Source organism: Hyaena hyaena, unplaced genomic scaffold (genome assembly GCF_003009895.1).
Source record: "Hyaena hyaena isolate Hyena2069 unplaced genomic scaffold, ASM300989v1 scaffold_888, whole genome shotgun sequence".
NCBI classification, from domain to species: Eukaryota; Metazoa; Chordata; class Mammalia; order Carnivora; family Hyaenidae; genus Hyaena; species Hyaena hyaena.
Window position 1 is genome coordinate 632,048 of NW_024081521.1, and position 12,132 is coordinate 644,179.

Sequence of the window (12,132 nt, forward strand, 5' to 3'; positions counted from 1 at the left end):
TTAATTCCTACATTCTGAGTCAACAGGAAAAGTCAAGCTCAACACCCTCTACAAAGAGAACTACTGTGAACTTGGCACTATGCCAGGTGCTTTGTGCAATTTACTGAATCTTTATAATAACACTGGGAACAGTGTTTAACTACTTCCTTTTTGTAAATAAGGAAACTAAAGTTTAGAAAGAATAAGTAACTTTCCCAATATTAATTTAAGTAGTTTCTTATAGAGTAGAATTTATACTCCTGCTTCTCTATTTCCAAAGCTTATGTGTGATTTTTTCCATTGTGTTGTCACACATGACACCAGAAACACTAATTTTGGATATCACCATGGATGGGATTCTAATGTAATTCATGGTCTTTGTGAGACATAAATCAGACCCTATTACAATCTGAGTTTATGGCAGACTATTATTCTTAGTCATTATAGCTAAACTTGGCCAGTAAAGATAGAGAATAAAAATCTCTCTTTATAAACTTTGCTTTCCTCAAAGAAGGTTCTCAATGGTTGTCCAAAGATGCTATTTCTATTCTTTATACATTAAAGACTCACATTTCCCTTTGGTCTTATTGGTTAACACCTTTCCAATTTAGCAAATATTTCACAGCAGCTTTTACATCCTTATTTCTCAAGCTATAGATTATAGGATTTAGCATGGGGGTCAATACCCCATAAAACACAGAAATAAGCCCCTCTGTAGCTTGCAAATTGTCACTCCCAAGGTGGTCTTGAGACTTGGGTTTGGCATACATGAAGAAGATGGTACCATAAAATATGATCACCACAGTCAAATGTGCTGAGCAGGTAGAAAAGGCTTTGCGTCTCCCTGTAGCTGAGTTCATTCTCAAGATGGTGTAAAGGATGAATATATAGGAGAAAAAAATTACTATCAGTGGAAGAACCAGGAATGCCATATTTGATACTGCTAGGGTAACATAATTGAGGGATATATCAGTGCAAGCTAGCTTGAGGACAGCTAGAATCTCACATAAGAAGTGATTGATAACATTATTCCCACAGAAAGGCAACTGCATGGCAAGAGATGTTTGCACAATTGAGTTGATTCCACCAGAGAGCCATGACACAGAAGCCATCAGTACATACACCACCTTGCTCATGATGATGGGGTATCTCAGAGGGTTACAGATGGCTACATAGCGATCAAAAGCCATCATACCAAGGAGGAAACACTCTGTTGACCCCATTGCAAACCCAACGAACATCTGCACTGCACATCCATAGAAGGAAATGTTCCTTTTCTTTGAAATTAAGCTTACCAAAGTTGAGGGAACAGAGGAGGATGTATAGCAGATATCCAGGAAAGACAGATTGCCCAGGAAGAAATACATGGGGGTGTGAAGATGAGAATCAAAGATGCTTGCTAGGATCAGAACACCATTGCCAGTTAGAATCACTAGATACATTACTAGAATTAGAGAAAAAAAAATTATCTCAAGTTTTGGGTGACCAGAGAGTCCCAGTAGAATGAATTCTTTCACAAATGTCTTGTTCAATGTATCCATGTCTCAGCATTCAGCGTATGAAAGGAAGAACTAACAAAATGTTTTCATTGCCAAGCAACAACTGTAACAAATGCTTTGAGTAACAGTACTCTTAGGGTAAAATCAACTGTTTTCTTTGAAGTTCTGTCATCTGCTTCTGTCATCTGTTGTTATCCTCAAAAATATTTATGCCTAGAATGCAATATTAGGAATGCCTACAATGCAAAACTAGGCATAGAGTTTCTATGCAGTGTCTTATGCACGAATATCTACCTAGAAGCAATCTTCCAACTGCCGAAGACACTCTATGTTGAGTTTTCTAAAAGCCCTAGAATATTCAGGCAATAAACTTGACTTCATCATTTTACTCAGGTCCGAAGAGTGTTAGGAAGGCAAAAGACAACTCACCAAGGATTGAAATTCTGATTCTGTGTTTAACAGAAATGTTTAAAACGGTAAACAAATTTTATTTTTATGCATATTTGTTTGCCTCACATTCTTTTCAGTCAAATTGTGCATTTTTATAGGACAGACATTTGATCATAGTAAACTGAATCATGTACACAGCAATTTAACATCTGCTTGAAGGCAGTTAGTTGAACTCACAGTCATGGCCCACACTTATTATTTTATTTTTTCCTATAATGCCACTGTATAGATCAGCTGTGCACAAATCTGATGGAGAATCTTTGAAGAACAATAATTTCTCTTCATTTGTTTTATTCTCTGGCTTCAAAGTTATTCGTCATTATTTATTTAAGTGAACCTGAGGAAACAGTAATAATGCTTATATTTGTGTATATATGTGTAGCACTTTATACTTTATAAAAAAGTAATTAATCTTCCCATTATCCCTATTTTTTTTTCAAACGTGAAAAACAGAATGTGGCCAAAGTTATCCAACCTGTTAACTTGAAGCTCCAATCTTTGCCAGTGCAGTGCAGCTGTTGGGGCGATGACACCACAAGTTACTATACACTGTTTTCCCACCAACTATTATCCAGAAATGTTGGCCTTGGTGGAATAATGAAGGACCAACTACTTCAGTCTTCCAAATTCTTCGTAGACACATAAATTACCTGAGGATCTTGTTAAAACCCAAATTCTCTTTTAGGTAGAGCTTGTGATTCTGCATTTTTAATAAGCTGCAAGTATATGTTGAAGCAGCTTACATGGGGCTACATTTTGAGTAGCAAGGCTTTAGTTTACCTTTAGTGAGTCAGCAGACTATCCCAAGGTTTCTGATCCAAATAGATTTTCTTTTGTTTTATTATATGGACTAGCTTCACCTAACCTAGAAAATGAGCAAAAGCATACTTTTTTTGTGTTTTCCAGTGAAAAAACCCCAGGGCCATATCTCACTGTTCAGTACAATTCAGATAATACTACTACTGAAGGACCAATTTTATAGAAGAAATATAATTTTTTGCTAGACTACTATAACGTGTATAGGATATTACTAATAGCCTAAGTTGACCTCATTCTTGTCCCAAACTGAGTAAGGCTGGGAAAAATATAACATGTCTGTGATAAAAAAAAAAAAAAAATCACAATTCAGTGAGGGAAACAGCAAAACTATTACATATAGAACAATTAGATACAGACTATAAGTACACTGTGTGACCAGAGTGAATGTTATAAGTGTCACAGAAAGAGGAGGTTAATAAGAAAAAGGCCAAGGGAGAGTTCTGGAAGAATTTAAGACAGGCTGGATCTGTTAACATAGAAAATTTGAGGCAAGTTTGGAAGACACGAGGGGGAAAGCGTATCTCAGAAGGAAGAACAGGTTGAGCAATATTTAGTAGTAAGCATAGTGGCATACCTCCTTTTCAGACAAAGGAGCTTCTGTGGAGGAATGGTGGGAAGCACATTTGAAATGGTAAATGAGGCAAGCATATAGAAAGGTCCAGAAGTGAGGCAGAGAAATTGATATCTCTTTTCATAGGGAAGGGAACTGTCATTAGAAGCATCAAGCACAAGGTGAATGTTTAGACCTGATGATATTAGCTACCCTCCAAACTTGACATCATACAATTTTATTTTATCAGATTTTTTAGCAGATATGTGATTTAAGCAATTAAAATGTTTAGATTAATTAGGTTATTATTAACTACTGACTGGTATACACACTCACACACACAATTATAATTGTCACCAGTTTTCAGGTTAGCCAAAATTGCAAACGTAGGGCTCATGTGGACTAACAGTTTTGAGAAGGTCATAAGCTCACTGCCCTACTCTGACACTGTTGTATGCCGACAGGTGGGAAGATTTATCTACAGAGTATAATGTCTTAGAGTCAGAAGCCAAACAAGAGAGGCATTCTCACTTCAGAAAAAAATCATCTAAAGAATACAGAGTAAAAAATTTCAACTTGAATGAAAGGTGCAAATGAGAGAATATTAAATCTCCAAATTAGAGATGAGAAAATCGAAGCTCAAAGCAATTTTTAAGTGTATTTATTCAGTGAAAGTTCAGAAGTGTCTAAAGGGGGGAAAACACCTTTAATTTATTTAAATAAAAAACTCTTCATTTATTCAAACAACTTATATTGCAGGATCTTATGTGCTGGATACCGTGCTTGAAATTAGTTCACTTGGTTGATGTTACATGACTAATAATGGGCGGAAACAAAATCCAAAGCCGATTTACTTTCTAAGTGTTCTGTGTCCAACAAGTAGCATTAAAAACAGTATAGAAAATATGTGTCAACAACAGAAAATGGCCAGTATCTGTGGATATACTGAGGTCATAGAAGAAAACCTGACTGTACTTGGTTAACAGTATACAAGGAAGGTGCTTTAGTCTTGAGGACTTAGTACTTCTTAAGATGGAAGAAGGTTCAGGGCTATGAGATGGAATCATATGCCCAGAATACTCATTTTCTCTGAAATGAATCTATACACACTGTATACTACTTAGGATAAATCAAAGTTCTCTCAGATTGGAGCCCAGAAAGTTGTCAAAGAGTGCTTTAGATAAGGAACATGAGGAGTCTCATCTGCCCAGGCATGAATGCAAAAAGAAGAGATAGCAATATATTGACTTACCAGGAAATATGGTGATGTTTCACATCCAGCCCCTTTGAGGTCTGGGGCTGGGAGAGCCCATAGGCTTCTCTTTCAAAACAAAACAAAACAAAATGTAGTGACAATATATCTTAGGCCACTTAAACCACTTTTGCCACCTGCTTTAAGCCTTCCCCTCAAAGAACTAAATTCCCTCACCAATTCAAATCCACCTTGAGGCAGATCTGTCTTGATGCCTTTGTTTTTCTCCCAGAAATCTAAATTGGTTATTTGATATATTGTAAGATAACAAGAGACACAAGGAAGGAGCGTTTCTGTCTTGGTCATCACTGTACACCTGTAGCCTAACAAAGTGGCTACGCATTAAGAATGCATTTTGACTGAATAGGTAAAGGTTTACTTTCTAGGAGTTTAAGAAATTTCTTTCTACAGTATCTGTGGATTCATATTCAAGGAAATTTTAATATGCTCAAATTGTTCATTTGCAGCAGGCTCTATTTTTAAAAAAAGTATCTTTTAGTCAGTACTATAGAGATGTTGTCCTGTATAAAAATTTATCAATTTATGTAATGAAAGTACTTGAATAGATGTAGCATGGGGTTATCCAAGTGCAAAAGTGCTTGGGACTTAAGAGCAAAACCTCTAGGTTTGAGGTTCTTTTCTTCTAATATATAGTCTCAGTTTTCTCATTTGTGAAATAGTGATACAAATAACTGCCTTACTTTTCTCACAGGTGTGTTTTTAGAAAAATTTATGTGGCATATAGAAACTGTTTTATGGATTGACAGGTATTATAGAAATAATAACAATAATAATAAATCATAGCTATTTGGTAATAATAAATAAGTAGCTCTATGGCCTCATGCTGTTCAGATTTTAAATCTATATTTAACAATAGATTTAACTATAAATTGAAAAGGTACAGTTTCATGGTATTCAAAACTCACCTGTATACTAATAAATTATTTCCACCTTCTAGAAGACCCAGTTACTTTCTTCATAGTATTTATGTCAGCATTTTGAATTAAGGTCAGGTTCAACAAACAATGCCAGATTCCACAGATGTGGAAGAGTAAATATTTGTTATGCAAGGGTTGTTGTAATTGTTCCCCAATTCCCAAAGCAATTTAAAATTGGAATGAGAGATCTGTGAAATGGAGAAACTTCTGGTGCATTAGGGACAGTGACCCACAGACCCAATTAACAGTGGTGCTGGGAATAAATTATGATTGAACTACAGCTCAGAAATGAAATTACATTATCCTACCAATGTAACTTTTGAAAACAGGAGCAAATGTTCACAAAAAAACCTTTATGAAATATGAGAGCTTTTTTGTTTACAATAGCAAAGTTAATTCAAAGTAAGATCTCAATTCAAGTGATAATTATAAAAAATTAAATGTTAGAATTGAAAACTGATCTAGATATTATTAATGATATGAAACAGATATTTGCTGTGAGTTAAATGTATTGTCCTTTTGGGGGGATGAAAAAAATACAGATAAGCCATAAAATAAGTAAATTTATAGGATAAAAGTGAGTTCATATTTTTAAAGCCAAGTAAAGTTTATAAAAAGTCCAGGATGGATAGTGTGGAGTGTGAATTCAGATAAGTAGGTAGCACATTACTGAATCAAGGTGTTTCAGAAGGTCTATTGAGCTTAGACTTAGACTTATATTTAACTGTAAAGTACTTAGATTCTGGAGGTACATTTTGAGAAGGGAGGCCGTGCTCAAGTAGGATATTCACTGACCATGGACTGTGGTCTCAGCTACTAACTTGGAAACAGTCCTGTCACCTTGTAAACTTGGTTATCGCCCTGTTTGGCCTTGATCCTGCCACCAACACCATTTACCAAGGAAGATGGTAGGAATCATGCAGTCCCATGCACCAGATAACAGGATCACTGACCTCAAACCCAGCTGTGGACCCTAAATTGGTTCATGACCAGCTCCAGCCACGCTTAGCCAAGAGTCTTATCTTTTTAGAGACCAGACAGGTGACACATCAAAGGCAGGCCTCGAACCTATGTCTAACTACAGATCTTAAACAGGGTCTGTAATTCTGTTCCAGTCCCCTGCAATATCAGGGGTATGTGTGACATACCCACAGCTAACATTATACTTAACATCAGAAAGCGAAAAGCTTTTCCTCTAAGATCAGGAACAAGACAAGAGTGCCCACTCTTGCTCCCTGTATTCAACATAGTATTTGAAGTCCTATCCAGAGCAATTAGGCAAGAGAAAGAAATGAAAAGTATCCACTGGAAAAGAAGAAGTTAAATTTTCCCTGTTTGCACAAAACCTGATCTTACATACAGAAAACCTTAAAAACACTACCCCAAAAACTGTTAGAACTAATGAACTAATTTAGGAAAGTTTCAGGATACCAAATCAATATACAAAAGTCTGTTACATTTCTACATTAAAATAAACTGTCAGAAAGAGAAATTAAGAAAACATATACAATAGCATCAAAAACAATAAAATACTTAGGAATCAATGTAACCAAGAAAACAAAAGATTTGTATACTGGAAACTATAAGACATTGGTGAAAAATTGAAAAAGACACAAATAAATTAAAAGATATTCTTGTTCATAGATTAGAAGAAATAATATTGTTAAAATGTCCACACTACCCAAAGCAATCTACAGTATCAGTGCAATGTCTATAAAAATTCCATAGTTTTTCACAGCAATAGAAAAAAAAAAAATCTGAAATTCAGAGGAACCACAAAGGATCCCAAATAGCTAAAGTAATTTGGAGAAAGAACAACATAGCTAAAGGTACCACAGCCCCTTATTTCAAATGGTATTATAAAGCTTTAGTAATCAAAACAGGATTGTACTAGCATAAAAACAGACATACAGACAACAGAACAGAATAAGTAGCTCAAAATAAACACAGATATATATAGTCAACTAATCTTTGACAAGGGTAACAAGAATACTCAATAAGGAAAGGATAGTCTCTATAATTTTTTTAAATGTTTTATTTATTTCTAGGAGAGAGAGAGACAGCGTGAGCAGGGGAGGGTCAGAGAGAGAGGGAGTCACAGACTCCGAAACAGGCTCCAGGCTCTGAGCTGGCAGTCAGCACAGAGCCCGATGCGGGGCTTGAACCCACGAACCGCGAGATCATGATCTAAGCGAAAAGTCGGACACTTAACCGACTAAGCCACCCAGGCGCCCCAAGGATAGTCTTCTTAATAAATGGTGATGGAGAAACTGGATAACCACATACAAAAAATGAAATTGACCCATATACACCATACACAAAAGTTAACTGGAAATGGATTAAAGACTTACATATAATACCTGAAACTATAAAAATTCTAAAAGAAAACTTAAGGGAAAATCTTCTTGACATTTATCTTTGCAATGATTTTTTTTTATATATAACACCAAAAGCACAAGCAACAAAATCAAAACAAAATAAAAGCAAATAAATAAAAGGGTCTACATCAAACTAAAAACTTCTGCATAGCAAAGATATCCATCAACAAAGTGAAAAGGCAACCTAGGAAAGACAGAAAATATTTGCAAACCATGTATCTGATAAGGGGTTAATATTCAAAACACATAAGAAGAAACTCCTAAAACCCTACAGAAAAAAACAAAAACAAAAAAAAATAGGCAAAGGAACTGAATGGACATTATTCCAAGGAAGATATTAAAATGGCCAACAGGTATAGGGAAAGGTACTCAACATAACTAATCATCAGGGATATACAAACAAAACCACAATGAGATAGCTCCTCATATATGTTAGGATGACTATTATTAAACAAAACAAGTGATAACAAGTGTTGGTGAGGGCATGGAGGAAAGGGAAGTCTTGAACACTGCTGGTAGGAATGTAAACTTATACAGCCATTATATTGAACAATATGCATGTTCCTCAAAACAATTAAAAATACCTTATGATTCACTTATGTAACCCCAATTCTGGGTATACATCCAAAAGAAATGAAATCAGTATCTCAAAGTGATATCTGCATCCCCATGTTTATTGCAGCATTATTCACAACAGGAAAGATATGGAAATAATCTAAGTGTCTGTTGATGGATGAATGGATGAACAAAATGTGATCTATACACAACACACACAAACACACACACACACATATACACATTGGAATATTATGCAGCCATAAAAAAGAAATCCTGCCATATGTGACAATATAGATAAACCTGGAGTATATTAAGTCAAAAAGTCAGACACAGAAAGACAAATACTATATGATTTCACTTACATGTGAAATCTCAAAAAAAAAAAAAAAAAAGCTAATAACACCAGGGAATAGAATGGTGGTTGCCAGGGTTTGGGTAGTAAGAAAAGGAAAGATATTGGTCAAAGGGTACATACTTTCATTTATAAGATGAATAAGTTCTTGGGATCTAAGTACAGTATGGCAATTATAGTTAATAACACTCTATTGCATACTTGAAATTTGCTAAGGGAGTAGACCTTGTGTTCTCTCCACACACATACACACACACACACACACACACACACACACTTTGTGAAGTGATGGATGTGTTAATTAGCTTGACTGTGGTAATCATTACACAATGTATGAAATATATTAAATCATCATGTTATATAACATATAAACCATGTCATACAACCTAAATATATACAATTTGTACTTATCAGTCATACTTTAACAAAGTTGAAAAATGTTTTAAATAAAATATTTTCAGTCTTAGAAGTAACATTTATTTAAGAAAGAGAGAGCAGTATTTATGCATGTATACAGACACAAACACATATATATACCCACTCACACCACAAACCATACTCTTATACATTAAAATCCAAATGGAAATATGTCCAGATTGACTTTATATTAAAAGATCATAGAAGTTTAGAGCTGGAAAGCTCTGTAAAAATCATTTGATAAGATTTCCCCATCTATGAACAAGTAAACTGAAGTAAAAGTGATGAAGTAATATTCCAAAATCACAAAGTCACTGTTACTATATAATTAGGAAGAATTAAAAACATTCTTCCTCATTCATTAGAGGAATCAGGCAATAACAATAAAGATTTGGTATTAATTTTTACCAATTATCATACAGTAGCTAACGGACTAGCAATATGGTCTGAAAATACAGATCTTACATGACTGGAAGACAAAGGACTTCTATACGGGGTGATATTTTATGGGGCACTTTATGGATTGAGAGGTATAACCAAAGTGGGGAGTACCTATGTCTACCATAAAATTTTCCATATGAATTCATAAAAGGATTAGATACAACAGATGTGAGCCTTCATTCTCTTTTTGGAAGTGGCCCCTTAGGGACATGCGGTGAGAGTACATAAAAGCATTTAAGCAATGTGACAATGTGTGCAAAAAAACATGTATCTTACTATCTCCCTCAGGATCTAGAAATGTATCTGACAATTGTTATGCTTGAAAGCAGAGAAGTCTGGAACTAAAATCAGTAATGTGCTTATATATTAAAAGGATCCAGGAGGAGGCATAGCTGGCAAGCAGATTACATTGGTCCATTACCCTTGTTTCTGTGTAAATAACAAGTCTTGATGGAGAGAGACACTTATTCTGGTTTTGAATTTGCATAACCTGGGAAATGAAGCAAAAATTCCTGCCATTATTTAAAGCCTAGAGCAAGAGTATTATTTTAATTTGAATGTTGGTTATCTAAAATGAAATTCAATGAGTTACAAAGCATTAAACATAATATACATTCTCATCTACAAAATGTGGACTAATGAAATTTGGAATAGACTATTGAAATCCCTGCTTACAATACTGGAGGGAGATAAGAGACTAAAAGGATGGTTTTCAAGACTGAGTAAATGTGTGTTAACACTTAAATATATGTGGGATTAAAAGAAGATCACCACAGACTACATTGTTGAGATATCTGGGGGGAATATGTGGAAGCAATGGTCGAAATGATTCAGGCACGCATAGAAGCTTCTATATTTCTAAACGCTTTTCTTTTTGTTTGGTTCATCCTGTATTGCTGTGACATGGATTGCATTTTGGGTTCTGGAGAAAGGATAAATTACTGAACATGACATGTGACAATACATCTAAATATTACTGCCCACACTCCTAAAAGAAAGGTTATACAGATCATTCTTTCATTTACCTTTTTTTATAAAGGGATTAATAGGAAAATACTAGTAGTGCAATAGGTGGATCATAGGGTGGTTCTATTGTTAAATTTTTGAGCAAACTCCATACTGTTTTCCACAGTGGCTGCACCAATTTGCATTCTCACCAACAGTGCAAGAGTGTTACCCTTTCTCCACATCCTGGCCGACACCTCTTGTTTCTTGTATTGTTGGGTTTAGCTATTCTGACAGGTGTGAAGTGATATCTCATTGTAGTTTTGATTTGCATTTCCCTGATGATCATTGATATTGAGCATCCTTTCATGTATCTGTTGGCTATCTGTAGGTTTTCTTTGGAAAAATGTCTATTCATGTCTTCTGCCTATTTTTAATTGGATTATTTGGGGGGGTTGATTTGTATCAGTTCTTCACATATTTTGGACAGTAACCCTTTATCAGATATGTCATTTGAAAATATCTTCTCCTATTCCACATGTTGCCTTTTAGTTTTGTTGATCGTTTCCTTTGCTGTGAAGAAGTTTTTATTTTGATGAAGTCCCAATAGTTTATTTATTTTTTTTGTTTTTGTTTTCCTTGCCTTGGAATACATATCCCAAGAAGTTGTTATGGCTGATGTCAAAGAGGTTACTGCCTGTGTTCTCCTCTAAGATGTTTATGGTTTCAAGTTTCTCATTTAGGTCTTTAATCCATTTTTAATTTATTTTTGTGTATAGTGTAAGAAAGTGATCCAGTTTCATTCTTTTGCATGTTGCTGTCCAGTTTTTCCAACACCATTTGTTGAAGAGACTCTCTTTCCCCCATTGGATATTATTTATTAATGGTTTCTGTCTCTCTCTTACCTTGTCAATGAGGCAAATCTATAGGTTATACTAATACAACCCTACTCCATGTAACAGACTAGAAAAAGGGGAATCATTGCCCATATTTAAATTGCTGATAGCTTTATGTATTGGTCCTCTAGTTGAACCTAACAGTCTTACCCCAAGGAAGATAACCTGGGTAAAAATTAAAAAGTGGAAAGAAAATAGTGACTGTTGATATAAATGGAGCTTCTGCGAAGCTCTTTGGAATACTCAAGTATATTTGAAGGTTACAACTCTGTATTATAGTATCTTGGGGAAATCAATTTTTGGAGTACAAAATACATACTCAAACTCAATAAGCAGTTTGGCAACATGCTGTGTATATAAACCACATGAAATGTTCTAAGAGACACTTGCTCAGTATTGGCCAGGAATGTACAGATGAAGTTTCAGAACTCTCCTTTTTGGCCTGAAATTCCTTCCTCCTGCAGGACCATATCCTATACCTGAACAGGAAGGCTTTAGTCATACATGAGTATACACTCTGAAGCTTCATTTGTTCTTCAAAATATCCAACTCTGGGTAAGTGTTGGAATGTTTAATTTTAAAATCTGGCCACCTTTGAAATTAAGAAAATCAATTAATACACAGCCTGCATTATCTCATGGTAACAATCCACTGGCCT

At 35.0% G+C, this 12,132-nt stretch overlaps 1 protein-coding gene across 1 annotated transcript; it reads right to left on the bottom strand.

Annotated features, from left to right (window-relative positions):
- Positions 1-563: 563 nt before the first annotated feature.
- Positions 564-1,520, bottom strand: LOC120222549 (olfactory receptor 13C4). The gene has a single exon (XM_039220419.1). It carries the CDS (start codon positions 1,518-1,520, stop codon positions 564-566), a length of 957 nt encoding a protein of 318 aa, XP_039076350.1.
- Positions 1,521-12,132: the final 10,612 nt, after the last annotated feature.

Excerpts from the sequence above, each read along its gene's own strand:
- LOC120222549 (XM_039220419.1), bottom strand. The coding sequence starts at position 1,520 with ATGGATACATTGAACAAGACATTTGTGAAAGAATTCATTCTACTGGGA.